Here is a 21,127-nt window from a genome sequence, read left to right as displayed (position 1 = left end):
TCTGTGATGCCCCAACGACCACAATAATGGTTGGTGGATGATTTAAATTTTAAAAATATTTTTAACAGTGCCCCAAATCCCTCCTCCGGGAGAAAAATGTAGGAAAGAAACTAGATCGAAAACTGGTAAAATTCATAATTTTTAAAACACTTCTAATTTGGAATCACTTCTCATCCCAGGCTAATGACCCCCAGGCTAGATATCTTTAATTTTTTTAAACTGATTAAATCTCTAATTTTAAATTATTTTACATGTCTTTATGTTGTGTGCATTTGGCGAGAAGGTTTACCAGCCCATTATCTATACTAACTTGGGAAAAGCTATACACAACTTGGGAAAGATATCTCATAGTGTGACGCTGTAGAAATTACACAGGTCTATAAGACCAAGCCCAGTACACCATGTTGTAAATTATTGTCCTTGTGTTATCGCTGGCTCATGGCATATTGGAAACACACGGCTTCGTCATTTCCTCTAATCAGTATTCGAGTTACAGAACATGGTTGACAAAATTTAGTTATCTGTTTTTGTTTTGTTTCACCATGGTTAGTTTGGAGTTGAGTTTAATTCTACTTTTTAGAGTATGGTTGGTAGCATCACAGGTTGCGAATGGTAAGGAAAAATATAGGCCCTTTTTATGGGAAATCATTTATTGCTATCAAAAACAATGTTATAAAACAATGTGTTTAAGAAGTATTTGTTTCCATTATGGTTTTTTTTTTAATTCCTTTTATTTAAAAGTAAAAACTACAAGTTTTTAAAATAGTTACGTTTGAATTTAATGTGTGAAATTTTACAAATTTAAAGAAAAAAAAAACCCGATTGATAAAGCAAATATACGCTACATTTTATTAAACAAACAATACAAAATTGATATAATAACATCACAATTTTTCAATAATTGAATAATGTCATCGGTGCATAAAATATGAATTTATTTTGTCATGAAATATTTCGACCATCAAATATTTTGTCTGACCTTTTTTTTCTGGGATATTTTGATATAAACCAAACTTCACAAAACATAATTACAGTTTTACTTTGTGTCGAACATTCTGAAATATACTCTATGGAGCAGCTTATAAAAACTAACAGCAGAGTAATACATTTAAAATAATTTTATCGCTGAGTTTTGGCAGAATTTAAATGTTAAAAACCAGTAACTAACGCACTCTTGTGTATTAAGATTACAATCAGATTCAAGAATCTCATTTTAAAAATTAGTTAATAGGGTCTATGTTGGTAAGCAATTGAAAATGTAAAATTTATTCAACGAAAGCAATTTTTATTTATTTTTATCCATTACTGTTTTGTATTTAAATATATTGACATACATTCTCTTACTTTCTCTATCTAAGAATGAAGTGCATTTGTAAAAGATCATTTAAGCCTATTACCAACTTCGACGCTAAGAAATATTTGGACTACTATCCATGATATTCCATAGTGTGGGTTGGCAGAGGAAAAAATACATTCTACAGTCTCGCAAAAGCAATAATAGATAATAATCAATAGGCCTACCATGTTTCTAGTTTCAAAACTTCCGTTTTCGTAGAGCAAGCGGACCCCATTAAAATTTTATAACAGAAAATGTTGAAGTGGTTTAAAATATCTATCTACATTTTCTAAAGTATGATTTAAATTCTTAAGTATGTTCAAATTTTACAAATTGATCAAATAGATGTGTTTGTAATTCAATATAAATACTAAATTTGGTGCAGGAAAGTTAGAAAGACTTGGCAAAACATCTTAAATTCATCAAACTGTTTTATTTTATTTTTGTTTATTTTTTTGCTTTTATTTTTAAATAAAGAATGTCCAATCGGATGGGTAGAATACGCCGGAAGCAGATGTTTCAACTTTCACTTTTACCCGCCTAGAAACTATATCGAGGCTACAGTGGGTTGCCAGGTAAAAAAAAAGCCAAATTACTTTTCGTAAAACCAAACAAAACTCTTCTTGTTAACAACAAAATGTGTTTATTATAATGTCATCGCCACATTTATTTTTCGCAAATAACCATCTAATTTTAGTCACCACAAGACAGTCATTAATTGTTTTGTATCTTGCCCTGACTACCATCTAGGTTGATGGCGCATACGTCCTGAGCGTCAACACACGTGAGGAATTTGACTTTATTTCTGATTGGTTGACGAAGAATGACCAGAACAGGCGAGTTTACAATAAGAGTCACAAATTAGCGCGTATTTGATTCATTCATCTTTAGTCAGGGATGTTGCCAGTATTGTCAATTTCCATTGACATGTTTTACTAGTCAGTCATGTTTAAGTGATATAAGAAAGTAAACAGTTGTTAATAGATACAACCCAATTTGATACCGCCTAACACACATTTAATGGTGAGGTGATTCAAGCGTTTGTGGGTGCTGAAAGGGTAAATCTATTTGAGGTAGCATTTTCTTTTTATTGTATAATGACAAGAATGATGAACACAATTTTCTTTTTATTTTAATTATGCTACGGATAGGGATTGTGTATTTAGGTGTAATAAAACTCTGATGTTCTGGGGGTCAGGTCTGGTTTTTCTCATGTGCACACATTCTTATATAAACGAATATTATGACTAAATGTAGATTCTACATACCTACAGTATGTCATTTAAAGGATCCGTGTTATCGTTGGAAAATAGACAAAAGCAATTAAGGCAATAAAACTAACGAAAGTGTGCTGTTCGTGATACAGTGCAGTGTTTCTTTCAGACTTTTTTTTCTCTCTCTCTCTCCCCCCCCCCCTTACAAAGAGATGCCTGGAAGAATATCTGATAACCTGTACCATCTAATAAGTTAGTTGTTTTTCTTCTTAGGAAAAACCAATGGTGGACGAGCGGAGTGGGCAGGGGAGATAACATGAGGTGGGAAGGGGATGGAACTCGTGTGTTGTCTACTCCGGACTACTGGCATTTTGAAGGAGACTATAATTCAATTGAGAAGGGCAATAATCTTGTTTACAGCTACTCAAGTATGTGGCATGTACTTTACTGTCTTCGTTATTTTTTTTCTAATAATAAAAACAAATGAGATCTTTCTTGTTCATTAGCCTATCATTCTTGTCGATATTTCAAGTATTGATACTGGTATAGTATATTTTTAAATTATTTAGCAATTATAGTTATAATGCAAACATGAAAACAAAATTTTAAATACCTTCAAAATTTAAACAGCCTTGAAATTATATTTGCAAATATCTACTGTAATAAATTGAATTACTTTCTGAAGTGAAAGAAAATGTGATTGATATTGCTTGTATTTGATACACTCCAGCAATATCAAGCCAGTTTAAATGGGACAGGACCAAACAAACAGAACAGCTCTCCTATGTCTGTGAGATAAGTCTCGATGAGGCCTATAGAATCGTTCAACAAGACAGAGATCACAGTACGTTATCTGTTATTACATTCTACAATTATTTACAAGCTTCTAATCAGTTGTTAGCTAAATTATTGATATATATATATATATATATATATATATATATATATATATATATATATATATATATATATATATATATATATATATATATATATATGAATATATATATATATATATATATATATGAATATATATATATATATATATATATATATATATATATATGAATATATATATATTTAAATATATATATGAATATATATATATAAATATATATATATATATATATATATATATATATATATATATATATATATATATATATATATATATATATATATATATATATATATGGCTACAAAATACAAATTAGTAACTAACTGAAAGTGTTCATTTGTCAGTCACTATCAGTTATATTTTTGTAATATTAAAAGCATTTTAATGAGAGGAAGTTATGTATCCCATTGTAAGTAATTTATATCTTGGTTTGAAACAATCTCTCTCAAATTATAAGGGATTTTTTCTTATAAATGATATATCTACTCTTAAATTACAAGTTACCAAAAATAATGAATTGTGTTTAAAAATGTGCAGCTAGATATTTCAGTTTTAAATTTTGTGTTGCAGTGTTTGGCACCAATGTAACCAACCCTAATGATGTGATGTATGGACCAAAAATTATTGTACAGCCTCAGACTATTGTAGTGGTGGGAGACATCAGTGAGGTGCATGTGGAATGTGTGGCTGTGAGGTATGGATAGTGTTACATGTAGGCCTATGAGAGACTATGATTCATGGTCAGTGTCATAATAGTGTGTGGAAGTTAGGTGTGTTCAGTGTCATAATAGTGTGTGGATTTTATATGTGTTTAGTGTCATAATAATGTGTGGATATTAGGTGTGTTCAGTGTCATAATAGTGTGTGGATGTTAGGTGTGTTTAGTGTCATAATAGTGTGTGGCTGTTAGGTGTGTTTAGTGTCATAATAGTGTGTGGATGTTAGGTGTCTTCAGTGTCATAATAGTGTGTGAATGTTAGGTGTGCTCAGTGTCATAATAGTGTGTGGATGTTAGGTGTGTTCAGTGTCATAATAGTTTGTAGCTATGAGGTATGGACAGTGTTACATGAATGTGTGGCTATGAGGTGTTGTCAGTATCATAATAGTGTGTGGCTGTGAGGCATTGTCAGTGTTAGGCAAAGTTTTAAATGTGAAAACTATATTGATATAACTTATTTTAATATTGACCAACATTATAAAAGATGTTTAAATTTAAAAAATTGTATGTCTAAACATTAGTTTACAGGCATTCATTATATTAAAATGTTTATGTAATTGACCCCTAAATTGACCCCTAAATATATATTTTAAATTAGTTCTTCATAAAATGTTTATTATTTAAACTTCATTTAACCATAATTGAGTTCCAATACTGCTTATAAACAAAGTGAATATAATTCTTATCAGTAACCCCCAACCAAAATATGAATGGTACAAGAAATCAAGGACAGGGGAGCTAACTCTGGTGGAGACCAACAGCTACTACACCATAACTAATGGTAAACTGCTCATCTCCAGGCCAGTAGGAAACAGGGATGAGGGTGTCTACCAGTGTATGGCGATAAACATCCTCGGATCAGTTATTTCTAATCCTGTTGAAATTAATTTTGGATGTAAGAGTTGCTTTTTTTTAAATTTCAGTCTGTGTTGAGACATTGATCTGGAAGAGAAGCTGCATGCAGATATTGAATAAATAACTAGTTTTTAACCTAAAACAAAACAAAATGTAGCAGTGATAAAACCTTTAGTTTTTAAACTTAAATTAACATTGAATTACTTATATTTTTAATTATACGTTTCTAAGCATAGAAAAGAGTATCAAAACTTCATTTAAATGTACAGGAATTTCCAATGATCCTCTGGAAATGGCTTCATTATTAAAAAGAAAGATAACCTTTATTAAAAATAATCTAAATAGTATTATTGACAAAATAATAACTTACACTTAGATTTGCAAGAGATACTCTAGAATTGCATCATTATTAGAAAGCAAAATTGCCCCTTATTCAAAATTTAAATTTTATAATTGAAAAAACATTTTCCAATGTTCTGCTTAAATTTGCATCATTATTTTAAAAAAAGAAAATTTCCCACATTAAAAATAATTCACATTTTTTAATTGAAGAAATAATTGAAAAAATAATTTTTCCATGATCTTATAGAATATGCTTTATTTTTTTCTAAATTGACGATTTTAAAATTATTTTAAAAAAAAACAACCTATCCTCAGATTTACAAGAATTTCTAATGATCCTATAGTATATTTAAAATTTAAAAAAAAACAACCTATCTTCAGATTTGCAAGAATTTTCCAATGATCCGCCTGGTTCTGTGACAGCTCTTATGTACAAGGGTACGGTCTTAAGCTGCAAGCCACCCCTATACAATCCAGGTACACCAAGCTTACAATTTAATGTACTCTGCTAATTTTTGTTGTAATTTCTTGTTTCTTAATGATGGCAACCTTAAACCTGTTTCAGAATATCAGTTCATTCAACTTAAAAAAAAAATTTCAAACTATGAACATTTTACATATATGTTAAAAACAATAGTTTTTAATAAATGTAGAAAATAAAGTAAAATAAATTACCATTTTCATATGCCAAGTTCACAGAAACAAGTGAACTCTACTTTACTTGCACTATAGACCGTCAGGTTTGAAAGGGAACTTTTACTTTACTTTTAAATTACCCGTTTAAAGAAAGTATTTTCGGCCTTTAACAGCAATACACATCAGATGGTACAAGGAAGATGGCGGCCCCAACTTCCTGAGAACTGACCTTCACCCTCATCAATTTGTTTCTCTCAACGGCAAAGCTTATTTATCTGAAACTTCAAATTCAGATGCAGGTTACTATCTTTAATATTAGCCTAATATTTGTATACAAATAAAATAGCTGAAAATAATATTTTGTTATAATTCAATACAGTGTAAGACCATAAAAAAATAAAAAAATACTTACTTAAATCATATACCACTTGTTGCAGCAGTGATTTGTTTTTAATTGTGAAAGGGGTATTAGATTAAACATTTACAATTGATTATAATTATAAAAATTAAGATTATTTCAAAAAGAATGTCTATATACATCACTTCTTTACTGCACTTAAATATTTACCTAGGCTATTGTCATTTTTTTCTCATTAGTAGGCCTATTTAGATAATTAATGGGAATTTTTTTTTCCATTTAGAAATGTCTATATTATTGATGCTTTGATTTCTAAAGGCTATTGTTACTGTTGATTCCATTTAGGTTTTTATCACTGTTTTGTGGCACTGGTGGCTCCAGTGGGTCAGGAAATGGCTTCAGAACAGTGGCAGAGCAGGACAAGTCTGGGAATCAAATTGGTCATTACAGGCGATTGTATGCTATTTGTTTTCTTCTCTTTAAATGAATGGAAAAAAAAAACCTGAATTAATTAATAGTGTCATAAATACTATCATAGGATTTGTTAAGGATTTATTTTAACATTCTGTTTATGATGATAATTGTTAATGGTAAAAAAAATAATTTCTTAAAATTGTTTTTTTATCATGGGCTATAGGCCTATTGATTTAATACAAGTGAATACTTAACACATTAATACTTGAATGTATATTAAAATCGTAAACATGCATATGTTTTGAAAACGGCCTTTACAAAAAAATATTTTCTGAATTAAGCTCCAAGTAATTATGGTCCAGAAATTCACAATGATTTTCCTGCTGTTTTTCCTGTTCCATCCCTCAGAGGCAATCTTCTTACAATAGAATGTTTTGCTTATGGAAAGTAAGGAAAAAAAATTTGTATGAGAAAATACATGTAAATAAAAATAACAAGGAATTTAACTAATTATTTCAATTTATCTAGCCACTTGAGCCACATTAATTATATTTTTTGTATTTTTAAAAAAATAAAAATTTATTCAAAACTGACTGTAAAACCAAGTAGGCCTAGTTTTTATAAATACTAATCAATAGTTAATTAGTTATTCATCTCATGATATCCTTCACATTTATTTACTTAATTTTTATATCAAAGATGTCAATTTAATTTTTAAATATACCTTACAGATTTTTCCATTATTATCAACAAAAATAAATAATCATTTTCCCCTCTAACTTCCTACCCAAATGCAAGGTAATTTTGCTCTCAATTACTTTAAAAAGATTACCACTTCACTACTCCTGGAAGAAAGACAATGGCCCATTACCCAACAAGGCAGAGTTATCTGAACATGGGCGTGTCATAACTTTACCTAATGCCCAACTAGAGGATGCTGGGAATTACACATGTAGGGTAGAGAGGGGCAGCAGTGGTATGGCTGAGAAGTCCATGAACTTGGTCATACAAGGTACAAGATTTTTGTAGGCTCTATGTATAAGACACTGATTTTTTAAAAAGAAACTAGTTGGTCTTTTGTTTTCTATAGACTTCACCCAGAACAAAATAATACTACTAATACTTTTACTAAGCCAGTTTGTTAAAATTATTTAGAAATATCTTCATATTTTGCTTTCTAACATAATTATTTTAATATGTCTCTTCTAGCAAAGCCATTCTTCATCTTCCCACTGAAGGACCAGCACATAGACGTCAACAGTCCCTTAACTTGGAGATGTGAGGCCATTGGAGTACCAGCACCAGTGTATACTTGGTACAAAAATGGGAAAATTATTGGTAACATTGAAGGAGAAACTGAAGTAAGTGGTAATTAGATGATACATCTACATATATAATTCTCTTCTTGGAGATGTTAGAAAACTAGCTGTAATTTGTGCGCCTAGCAGTCCCCTCTCTTCCTCTCTAGGCATATTGCAACCTCCCCCACCCCCACATGGTCTGGTGAGCTGTGGTTCACACTAAATGTTTACAATTGTACAGCCGGGTTTAGTGACGGCTATTAGGGGCAGATAATTTAGTTTGAAACTTAGGGGAGGTAACTAAGAGGAGGCTACTTTGCTTTCACGGGGGTGGGGGGTGTATGGTTGGGGTTGGGGGAAAGGAGGGTGGGGGGGGTATCGTCCTTAACGACATACTGATAGTGTTTTAAAGCAAATATTTTCAGTGGCAGCGTTGATACTGTCGAATTCACAAATTATGAATGACCGAAAAGTAGAAAATAAAACAATTAAATATCGGCGTATGAAACGCCGCGGGTCGGCTCGTTCTAAATATTCTCTATTCTATGAAACCGAGGTTAGCAGTAGTTGAATGATAAATTCTAAATATTCTCTGTTCTATGAAACTGAAATAAACAAGTTTCTGATAGTTATATGTAGCATACTAATGGGGCTATTTCCATTTATCGTTCAAAATTTGAAGTTCTAGGATTTTAGTTTTATTTTTCAATATTCTGCAATAAAGGAAATCAATTTGTTTGGAAGGCTTCCATAAAGAATTGAAAAGAACTTTTTCAAACCCTGATTAAGTCTTTTTTATAAATAAAATAAATTCCCACTATTAGAATTTTTATAGTATTCACAAACTATGATTTTTTCATGTTACCTTGGTTTCTATGAAATTCAGTTGTTCAAACAACACTATCGCCATTACTTTTATATTCCTCTATGAAATAAAGAGGTAAATCTTATTAATACATATATGTAAATGACATACTTGATAAAAATTTAGCTTTGCTGAGTAATGGTGGAATATAATTAAACAATCGGTAAAATAAAACTATATTTTTAAAGCATCTGAATTAAAATCATCTGTTTATTTTACCATGTTTAAAACTAAAATGAATATCTTAGGTTCGAACAAACATACTGACTATTCACAACGCGGACCCCATCAAACACAATGGGATGTACCAGTGTGAGGCTAAAAATACACACGGCTCAACATTTAGTTCAGCTCAGATTAGGGTGCTTGGTAAGAAATAGGCCTAGACTTTAAAATGTATGTATTCTAAACAGAAATGTACTGCGAAGGGTTCAGGGTTTAAATGCATATTGTAAAGATCAGACTCTCCTACATAATTATATTGGACTTATACTTACTCCAATGGCAGGGCAGCCTTTCTATAGCCATTTACCATATCCCCACTCCCCATTATTTGTAACTATGCTGCATGTGCCTTCATTAACGCTAAATATTTATTTATTTTTATACAAAATAAAGAAAAAATTATAAGAAATATGTAAGTCAAATTTAGTGTAAACTATTTGTTTGTCAAAACTTTTAGAAGATTTATTACATATGCTTTGTTGAAAATCCTAAATGTTTATTCATGAGTTATTAAAATGAATTAAAGTTTGCTAAATAATAGACCCACAATGAAAGTAATTTTCTGTCTAGATATTTAAAATAATACTTAGAGTTTACTTAAATAGAAATACCATTAATCAGCGTTCAAGCCATCCTTTGAAAGACGACCTTTGAACCCATCTCAGATGGCAACAGAGGGTGGGTCAGTAACAATACGCTGCCAACCAGAGGCAGCACCGCAACCTACACTGTCCTGGATGAAGGACGGAGTCCCACTCTCATTGTCTGAAGGTCAGCTACACATCAAAACTAATGATCTTATAAATAAAAAAAATTTAAATGCTTACATAAAAATGTTAGTACCTACATGGCTAATTAAAATTATTTTTTTTGTTTTAAATTAATTCATTAATTGACATAAACATAACATATATAAAGTTCACAAGGATTTAAAAAGAAAATATGCCTACTTTATTGAACTATCTCAATTAGGCCTACATTATTAACATATGTCAGTTAGGCTATGTTGTTCCACATTCCATTTGAATTGATATTTTAATGTTAAGCTGAACTAATTAATTGATAATACTTTAATATATTGCTCCTTAATATATTTGTCCTTGATTGTAATGTTGGAAGAAAATGTGGCATATAAATATTATTAAGTTACTTCTCAAACTTTAAAATTGATAAACTGTGAGTCGAACTAACTAAATATTATAGTTCATGAACATTACTTATCAAGTTGCTTCTCACCTTTTCTAAATTAATAAACTTTTTGGCTTGTTTATTGAAAACATTTTTGGCCACCACCTAACAGATACAGATGCCAAACTGGTACAGCTACCAAATGGCAACTTGCAAATAAATGAGTTACAGAAAAGTGATGAGGGCATTTACCAATGTACAGCTACTAATTACTTGGGATCAGCTAGCAGCTCTGGAAAACTTAGGATTGTGTGTAAGACCAAGTTATATTTACAAGCACAAATGCATTTTTTATTTGTTTATAAAAAAATTAGAATATTTATTTTTAATTATAGAGTATTATTTTATGTAGGCCTACTACTACTAAGTTCAGATTTTTTCAAAGAGTGAACAAAGTATATATTATATTTTACCAAAAATAGTTTCATTTACTCTCTAAAGTCTAATTTCTAAAAGAAAAAAAGAAAATGTTTTGGTTTTAAATTCACTCAAAATGCATTAACTACTTTTACATAGGATTTGAACATAAGTCATTTAATTATCATGTAAAGTTTCTGATATTTTGTACCCAAGCTAAGACAACAATGATAGTGACCCCTATCAGCACAAGAGTAGATGTGAACTCAACAGCTTTTCTAGGCTGTCAAGCATCGTATGACAGTAAACAAAAGGACCTTGTCTATGTCTGGGACATATTTGGGAGACAGATTAATTATGCCATTGAGCCACATTACATGCAGGTGAGTTCTGTCAAACTAAATGAGATTAATACATAAATACAGGTGTGCTTAGTAAAGGTAACCTTCCAAACCAGGTGGTCCATAACCTAGAGTTCACCTGTTTCTGTGACCTCAACATAAGACTTTACTTAGTTAACCTGCATCAAATACTCTTACATTATGGATGGATTCAGGAACATCTTATGAGCTTAACACTAGACTATTGAGTTAGCAGTCATGTATTTACCATCCGAACACATCGTTCAACATGTGGGTACATTCAACTTTGGTCCAGGAGTGTCAACCAACACTTCCCTTCCTGATGTTGAAAATTATATATACATAAACATACTGGATATATATATACATATATATTATATATACATATATATATACATATATATACATATTTATATATATATATGTATGTATATATATATATATATATATATATATATATATATATATATTACTCAGCTATTGCTTTTGAACAAAATTTATAATCTTGTAAATATGTACCTATCTGAATGCCATAGGGAGATAGAGGGTCTGTACCTGGTCTTTACATCACTAATGCTCAAGTGTATCACACTGGGGAGTACGGATGTACAGCTGTCTCAGTTGATGATTCCATCCGTGTTACAGCCACACTAACTGTATATGGTAAACTGGAATATACGTAAACTAAAATATATTCAACAACATAAGGCAATGTAAGATAAATGCTATTTAACAACACAGTTCAATGCAAGATAAATGCCATTCCATTCCTCATGTAAATATAGATGTATACATTACTAAGTTTAAATTCATCAAAATAATTAAATAACATTTTTTTTGCATTTATAATCTTTCATTTTTTCCTTCCTAAAATTATTTCTCATTAGCTGATGGTAACCAACCATTTTAATCATATGTGAAGAACAAATGTGAACAATGAATTAAAATTGTGTCTATCATCCATGTTTTGAAGGTCCACCTGGAGAGTCTGGTGGAGTAATTGCCGCCATCAGTGGCAGGAATGCCACTGTCAAGTGGGTGATTGGTCCAAACAACAATGCAGACATCACAAAATTTCACATTGAGTTCAGTACAAATTTTAACCACACTTGGAGGGTAATAAAGAATGGTGAGTCTTTGAAATTTTCATCAAGGTAAAATTTTAGTACGGTATTTAATTCAACAGTAGTTAAGTTGTTGAAGATATTTTTTATTATAATCTTTAATCAGATGTAAAATAAGAAAACAAGTTAGTATTTATATTAGTTCAACCAGAAATGTTAAAATATTTTTTTTTACTTTTGTATTATGGATCTTTAATTAGTATGATTTAAATTTGAACAAAAAAAAATTTAGCATTTTTAGCATTTTGTATTAAAAATATTAATAATTTTTTTTTTTAACTTGCTAAATATTTTTAAATAACTCCTTAGATTTACCATTTAGGCCTAGGCCTATATTAAAATATTTATAATTAATTTTTTCTCTTAATTTCAACTTATTCAAAAACTCGTTGTATTTACCATCTAGGCCTGTATTGAATGTTTAATTTATATTTGTTTGCTGCAGACATTACCTTAGTCGAGGCTATTGACCACAACAGAGTAGGCAGGTGCTTGTATGATGTCCATGACCTTAAGCCAGGGTCATCCTACAGGTTCAGAGTGGTTGCTTACAACAGATATGGCAGAGGTCCACCATCTTTACCATCATGTATGTTGTCATTATCCTGCTTTATATTAGTATCTTAGGAAATTATATAAATTATATTATTTTAGTAGACTATATTCATATCAAATGAAATTAATTTAAGACTAAACTAGAATCATAAGAAAATATTTTAAGGATCATATTTTAATAAAGCAGATTAAAGTAGCTGTTCTAAAGTTCATTAAAATTTTAGAAAACATTAAACTTTAATAAATTAAAGTGCAAATATTGTCTGTTCATTTATACCTTTAAACATCTGTTTTGCAATATCTTAAAGATGTAACTTAATGATCGGGCCCAATTTTTGTATTGTTTGAAACTTCCAGCCTACTATAAAATACCTGATGCAGCACCTGCTGTCCCTGTAAATAAGATCAGTGAGAGTTGGGGGCCTGTTGGTACTTTGGCTATAGAATGGGAGGTAATCATTTGCAATAATGGTGTTTAGTTGTCATAATGATTGGGTATTAAAAGTATTAAGATAACTATTTCTATGGGAATAGTCTACATAGCTTATTTAAACTATTAACATGAATACAAATAAAAAGATATACAATATATTGCATATAACCAAAGTTAAGGAACCAAAGTCTGAGTTTTTTATATTTAACTTAAATATATTATATTTAGCTTAAATATTTATAGCACTAGTTTGAATTCATTTTACAAAATCAAATGCAGATTTAGTCTTTAAATACAATAGAGAAATAAACTTCAAATATTATTTGAAATTTATAAATGAAAAGGAATTTTTTAAATGATTTACAATGTTTAAAAATATACAACAAATCAAATATTGGTCCATAGTTGTTGTTACATTTCACTTTGACGATCGATAGTTTTTAATCACTCAATAATTTGCTTTTTACTTAAAAATCAATGTAAAATTTCTTACATCTACAGCCTTTGAGTGAGGAGGACCTGACAGGAGAAAATGTTGGCTATACAGTTTACTATAGGAAAAAAGCGAATACAGATACAAAATGGAGTGTGGTAAGAAAGTTATATAATCTTTGTATACCATCTTATTAGTGAACTTAAAAAAAGTATGTGCCCATTCATTGTCATTATGCAGATAATTTTTTTAAATGTGAGGTGAATTTAATATAATAATTTTTGTATGATATTAAGTTTGGTATTTGATGTGAGTATTATAGATATACAAGTAGAAGTGACTAAAATGAGGGTTTAAGATAATGTGTATCTATTTTATATATCATGTAATTCTTTCTCTAGTTCAACAATACAATGGTTTGTTAAACAGTTGTTGTTTGTTTTTTTTTGTCGATAGGAAGATGTTCCTGGTAGAGAGACGAAATTCTCTGCATTGATTGGTGCAGAAAATTATTATTTAGAATATGAAATAAAAATTGGAGCTTTCAACAGTATGGGCCGAGGCCCTAACTCTACCGTACAGATCATTATGTCTCAGCCAGACAGTAAGTACTGCATAACATAACTTGATATGTAATGTAATTTCATACGTAATTTAAATCATAAACTAGTATACATTTTTTTTAAATTGCTGAATTGTTGTTTAATCAATAGGTGTGCTTTCAAGAAATAATATTTTTAAATCAATCTTTTAAATTATTATTTACAATACTTAATAGTGGTACCTGAGAAAAATAAATTAATATTTATGCTTTTAACATGTTAGCAAATTTAATATATCTATATGTAGCTAAATATCCTACTGTGTTTATGTTTATAGTCTTAATAAAGTATATTCATAATAGGATTCATAAATACAAAGTATTTTTTATTATTAAAAAACTATTTTAAATTATTTTTTAATAAATGTGAAGAGTGTAGTCATATATAGTTGTATTTATAATGCAATTAATAAACTATGAAAAAATTACTTTTAAAAGAAAGGTTTGAGATTCACATAAACCACTTATAGAAATCAGACTACTAGGACTGCATCACAAAAGAATATTGTTAATATTCATGAATATACTCATTTATTTTTAAATTTCATGTATCTTTTAGTGCCATTAGGAGCAGCAACTAATGTGCATGTTGAATCTTATAATGCAACATGTCTTCGAGTTATTTGGACACCAATTCCTGAAATCAGGGAATATGTTCGAGGAAAAGTAGTTGGATATGGGGTATTTTTACATCGTAAATAGTGAAATCTAGTTTAATGCAATTTAAAAATGAAAATATTTTTTTAATCTTACAAAAATTTGAATGAATTACATTGAAAAACATATATTTCTATTTTTAAAATAATAGAGAGAAAGAAAGTGATTTATTAGTGTTATTTTAATTAATGAAAAGCAAAGCAACTGTTATAAAATAAAAGCTAATAATTGAAAAACTTATTTAAAACTAAGTCAGAGGATGTTAAGCCCACACAAAAATGTATGAATATATTTGTTCAGATTAAAGTATTGTTAGATGTAAAGCTGTCAATTTAATCCCAGATTAACTACTGGATACCAGGCAAAGACATGGAGTCTTCCAACATGTACTGTGATGACCAGGAAAATGGTGACTGTGGGTCAGTTCTGCTGGTTGGCCTTGACCCATTTTCATACTACTGGGTCAATGTCCAGGTTTTTACTTCAGCTGGCATGGGGACATTGAGTGAAGATGACTACGGTCAGACATTCCATTCTCGTGAGTAGCCCTAGTCTATCTACTTAATGTTGTTTTGCTCACAATGTAAGAACTTGTAGACATAGCATTTGGCCCTGTCTCAAAATATTTTATATTTAAATGTTATGTTATTTAGATGTAATGTTTTCAACAAGAAATTAAAAGCCTATTACTAGCATAATTGTTGTGTGTATTAGACCAAAACAAATTAACTTTTATAATATTATGGTTTCAGCTCCTAAACTGTACCCTGAGTATGTCCACATAAGATCCCACACTGGTAATGCTGTGTTTGTTACATGGAAGGGGGTTTCATCACAGGCTGATGAAGAGCCAATCATCGGATACAAGGTCAGCTAATAATAGATTTTAATGGCTGTACTATGTCAATAGTCTTTGAATAATTATAAGTGCAGAAGTTATGCTATATTAAAAATTTTCATCTTAAAGTTACAAAATTTTAATATGAATATCATCTCTATACTTATCATAACAGAGATATTTATTTGCTCTCCATTTTTTAACTATGACCTAATATTTGATAACTTGTACAGTACAATAAATTTAATTCACATAATTTTATTATTGAGTATTTTGCTGATCTCAAATATTTCATAAATTTACTACACCATCTGTAATCTTTTATTTCTTACTTAATAATCAGATAAAAAAAATTTCCTTTTTTTAAGGTTCTACCATTCTGTGATAACTTACAAAAAAATAAAACTGTCAAATCAATTAAATTGTTAGTATTAATTAAAGATTTGAACCTTGCCTTCAGCTTAATATTAAGAGAAGAACCTATATTGCCTAGTTCTATGCAGAAGATGTTTTATTAGATTTTATATTTTCAGCTGCGATGGTGGCCCTCCACAGAAAACATCCGTAGTGCAAACATTACAGTCATTGGTGAACGGCGCACCTTTGGTCCCATCCATGGAGTAAGTCGAGGAATTGTCTACTCACTTAGAGTGATGGGTTACAGTCTTGGGGGGGATGGTGTCAACAGTCCTACTGTTTATTTTACACTTGGTAAGTTTTTTACTCAACTTAAAATTCTAAAATTTAACATTTAAAAACGGTTTTCTGACACATTTCAAAGAAATTCAAATTTTGTTTAAAATCAATTTACTGTACAATTACTTTAAAAAAGTCTTTTAATTAATTTTTTCTTTTATAAATATTGAAGATTAATATTCCATTGAAAGGGAGAATAAACATAAATATTTAAATCTTAATCCATTATGTAATAAATTGTTATACAATGGAGGAAAATTAACGTTTGGGTTAATATCAATTTGACATACAAAGTAACACTTGCCGTAATATTGATTACCGCAGTTCAATTAGTGTGCTATTACAGTTTTCTATTTTGAAATATCTTCACAACAAAAAGTAAATTAAGACAAAAAAAATAATATCTGTGTCAAGTTAAACATAGTTATTAAACACACATTACTGCATCTATCAATGCATAGTTAAATTATAATTTATCTTTCAATTTTCTGCTAATTAATTACATATCAAAACATGTTGGTGTTATAAACTAATTGCTATAGAAGTTGGTATAAGAGACGTCATCTATTTTTTTCACATTTCTTTCTTCACAGAGGGTCAAGTTATTTATAACCCAGAAACAACTGAAATCTTGAACTTTTCAAACATTAAAAAAGGGAATACATTTTTAATTTTTATAATTATAGCTCTCTATAAATACTGTTTTGGATTGTAAATAAATTAAATTTCTTTGAAAATCCTGTAAATATTTCAAGCTTTAATTATGTGTAAATGTTTTAACCCTCCACAAACTAACATACAAAATTGGTTTATCATCTAAACTATTTGTTATTGTATTATACATGTCTATTTTCCACTGGTCAAAATAGTACTGCTCATAATGTCCTGTTTAACACATAATTATTATTGTGCTGAAGTGATTAATATATAAGTTTATATATATATATATATATATATATATATATATATATATATATATATATATATATATATATATATATATATATATATATATATATATATATATATAAAGTGCCTAATATCCTAATTCACCTGAATGATAATGGTGCTTTTTGATTTGTAACTAAGATGGCATTTATAATGTTTTTTTAGCATTAGGCTTATCTTTATTTTATTTTTTATAACTGTAAAATGTTGTACTTTAAATTTTAATAATAAAATTCTGTTTTGTTCTCGGACTTTTCTTTGAATTTCTAGTTTACAAGCTTTTATTTAGTTTGTAGCGTCTGTTTGTTTGTGGCAAATCTTGTACCTCAATTTTGACCCACTTCTAATGTAGCGATTTCGTTCAAACTTTCTAGATACGTTCCACGTAGATGACAACACTAAGCTATTATATCTTTTTATTTAATTAGATGTTTAATTAGTCATAAAAAATATAATAAAAGGGTTTCGAAAATAAGGGGAGATTTTTAAAAATCTATCACTCGATAGATTACTATATTCAATAACAGAAGGGGACGCTATAAACCAACCAGTATATAAAGTTGTCTATATCAAAGTGGTTTTGATATAGACAACTTTATATATATATATATATATATAAATATATATATATATATATATATATATATATATATATATATATATATATAAATATATATATATATATATATATATATATATATATATATATATATAAAGTATATATATATACATGTATGTATATATATATATATATAGTATATATATATATATATATATATATAGGTCTCCTGATTATTTCAGATTGTTAGTGATTTTCTTCGACCTGGAAGTAGTACTTTATGCAATTTCCGATTTTTCAAAAAAATATCTTGTCTACTGTACCGATTTCTTACAATTTTTTTCACTAATGTCAAAACACGATGACAAACATAAAATCTGAATTAAATTATATGTTTAATTTACCTTTAAAAAACTAATCAAATTAGGATTTCCAATAGATGTCACACAAATTTCATAAAACTGATAGCCAAGAAAATACGCTTTTGCGTCGGTGAAACGTATTTTAGAGTAGTTTCAACTACTGTAACTCATTAACTACATTTCTCGTCAAAATAGAATTGATTTCTAACACCTCCTCATTCCTCGAGGAATGAGGAGGTGTTATGAATCACTTTTAACAAATCTTCCTGTCTCATATAGAGACATGTTACAACTTACCTATACAAAGGTAGCATAATCATAACTAAACTATATTTTATCATATAATTTTTTTTTGTGAAGCTATCATCTATTCTACAAAAACGGGCGTGTAAAAAAATAAAACAGCAACATACGTTTTTTCAGTGCAGTCAGCCAACGAGAAATACTGTCTAGGTTACTTGACCTTGTATCTTTAATAATCTGTTTCTCAGTTCTCTTCGCATAGCTTTTGAGTAGCATGGCCCATATTTATTATACATTGGAAAAGCATTAAATCAACTTCGAAAAGATGTCTCATCCTGTTTTCAACTTTTGTTTTTATCTAGATGTGAACAATGTCTATACATTGGGCCTAGATTTCGAGACCTTTGAAATAGGCAAACATTAGAACTTTTACCTACAAACCGAGAATGTTGTTTATTGTTTTGTTTTCTTTAAAATATTGTTTTATGAGTTTATTAAAACTAGTAAGTAACCTTCGTCTGACTCTGATTATCGTTTTGTTTACAAATGTTCACAATTTAAGAACTTAATCATTACTAAAATAATTCATAAAAAACGTTTTAATAACAAGCTTTTATGTAATGATGCACTAAAAAGTAGAAAATAAATTATAGACTACTATTTAAATAACTATAAAGAAAAGCGTGGGTCACTTTAGTATCTATTGGATACCTTTACTAATGTTAAGGAAGACACCCACGCTTTTCTTTATAGTTATTTAAATAGTAGTCTATAATTTATTTTCTACTTTTTAGTGCATCATTACATAAAAGCTTGTTATTAAAACGTTTTTTATGAATTTTTTTTTCAGTACTTTACAAGTTTTATTTACAATAGAGTTACATGACTAAAAACTATTGCGCGCCTACTGAACATCACGTTCAGTAGGCGCGCAATGGTTTTTGAACGCAGCCATTACGTGATGGCGCAGCTAATTCGGTCCAAATTTTAATTAATTCATAAAAAATTAATTAGGCATCCAATTAAGTCAAATTTAGATTCAGATTGCATTGTCTTCATGTCTTGACCCACGTGCCAACTGTGAATCGTATCGGTCAAGTAGAACTGTCCGAATTTTCACTCCTGCGTTTCCATCTAGACAGACAGACTGTCGACAGAATGTCGACAGAGGAAGTGAGTTAAATAAAAGCTTGTAATAATCACGTTATGTTTGTATTTGTGTGTGCTAAATATGCTATTTGTCTGGATATATTTTAGCTAATGTTACAAAATACGTGTATTTTTCAGAGGCGTACGCAGGAGTAGCTAGGGGTTTTTAATACGCAAACCATCTTAACACATTATACGCCTATAAATAGTACCTGGATTTGTTAGTAACTCTTTCAAATCTAACTTTTTGCCTGAACATGTGGATTACAATTGATTAAAATCATTAATGTTTTTTTAAGATTAAATTAAAATATTTAAACTTTAATGACTAATTTTCTAATTAGATTAAAAATGAGATATCCTTGCATTATCATCAAAGAGGAGCGTATATGGAAAGATATGTCGAAATCACTGCATTAGAAGTAGGTTAAAATTGAGGTATAATATTTGCCACAACCCACACAAAATAAACAATAAATCCTAGTGTAAATAAAAGCTTATTATTAGCAAAATACAACCCAAATATTGGGCAAATGTTGAGTAAATCGTATAAGCTTGAATTGAAAGAAAAATGTTTACCGCATACCTGGAGTTCGTTAATTAACTCTTATTGAATTTTATTTTTTTGCATTAGCCTTGATTTTTTTAATTAAAAATATACCTGCTAGACCAATAATTATCCATGAAAAAATGTAGGCTTATAGACCAATGAATGAAGACGTGTTTTAGGATTAATTTTTAACAAATCTTCCTGTCTCTTTGATAAAAGAAAACTTACAACTTACCTATACAAAGGTAACACAATCATAACTAAAACTATATTTTATCTGTTATATTTTTGCGAAGCTTTTCGTCCGTTCTGCGGGTTACAAAAACTGGCTTGTAAAAAAATATGATAACACAAAATGGCCAAAAATTCAGGTAATCTAATTAGAATGTAACAAGCGCGGGCGGCCTATCATAAGTGGGTTGTGTATGGGTCGGTATTGGCTGGTACCGTGTGGTACACCGAGTGAACTTTTGTCTTGATATCAGGTACCAGGCTGTGGGGTGTTCAATTGTTGACTTTGAACCTCCTAAACCCAATACACAAAAAATGTGTATCAGCGCTTATCTCTCATGTGATATACAAGCCTCGTCACAAGCACCGAACGGTACCACCACTTTTCCTTTCAACTTTTTTTTTTTGCATCAAAGTGAGATTTTATTAGCAAAACTTTATTAAATGCAGACACATACAGAGTAGACTTTTTAAATTAAAGTGAATGTAAATTAATTGAAACTTACCATGATGCTGAAAATACAGTGTATTTTTTTTTAATTAATCAAAGTAAAATTAAATTACCGTTTAAACCAAATTAGAGTCTAATGGTTTAATAGGTGCTGAATTATATACAGTATTTTTTTAAAATTTAATTAACAAAAGTGAACTTTTATTTTAACCTAAGCTAATTTAGAGA

General features: G+C 29.4%; 1 protein-coding gene and 1 long non-coding RNA gene across 2 annotated transcripts; one reads left to right on the top strand and one right to left on the bottom strand.

Moving 5' to 3' along the window:
• Positions 1-463: 463 nt before the first annotated feature.
• On the top strand, positions 464-17,353 carry LOC131948380 (contactin-5). Its single transcript, XM_059309988.1, has 28 exons — positions 464-612; positions 1,814-1,911; positions 2,087-2,172; positions 2,824-2,978; positions 3,281-3,394; positions 4,019-4,142; positions 4,856-5,061; positions 5,745-5,840; positions 6,173-6,298; positions 6,703-6,813; positions 7,113-7,218; positions 7,599-7,783; positions 7,981-8,132; positions 9,186-9,306; positions 9,784-9,933; positions 10,463-10,603; positions 10,924-11,090; positions 11,606-11,732; positions 12,043-12,198; positions 12,639-12,782; positions 13,106-13,200; positions 13,683-13,772; positions 14,071-14,218; positions 14,775-14,896; positions 15,215-15,410; positions 15,625-15,740; positions 16,244-16,421; positions 17,000-17,353. Exons 1-28 carry the CDS (start codon positions 543-545, stop codon positions 17,119-17,121), a joined length of 3,702 nt encoding a protein of 1,233 aa, XP_059165971.1. The 5' UTR covers positions 464-542; the 3' UTR covers positions 17,122-17,353.
• On the bottom strand, positions 12,727-20,510 carry LOC131948381 (uncharacterized). Its single transcript, XR_009388002.1, has 3 exons — positions 20,453-20,510; positions 13,026-13,141; positions 12,727-12,798 (listed from the first exon to the last, which is right to left on the bottom strand). It is a non-coding gene; the product is annotated as an uncharacterized LOC131948381 (long non-coding RNA).
• Between the last annotated feature and the right edge of the window lie 617 nt (positions 20,511-21,127).

Source organism: Physella acuta, unplaced genomic scaffold (genome assembly GCF_028476545.2).
Source record: "Physella acuta isolate Inbredline_101_S28 unplaced genomic scaffold, ASM2847654v3 ptg000642l, whole genome shotgun sequence".
Lineage (NCBI taxonomy): Eukaryota > Metazoa > Mollusca > Gastropoda > Physidae > Physella > Physella acuta.
This window is presented reverse-complemented; position numbering and strand designations above follow the sequence as displayed.

Coding starts and splice junctions, on each gene's coding strand:
- LOC131948380 (XM_059309988.1), top strand. CDS start 543: ATGGTTAGTTTGGAGTTGAGTTTAATTCTACTTTTTAGAGTATGGTTG. Junction 6,814..7,112: donor ATTGGTCATTACAGGCGATT/GTATGCTATTTG, acceptor TTCTGAATTAAG/CTCCAAGTAATTATGGTCCA. Junction 14,897..15,214: donor GAAAAGTAGTTGGATATGGG/GTATTTTTACAT, acceptor ATTTAATCCCAG/ATTAACTACTGGATACCAGG.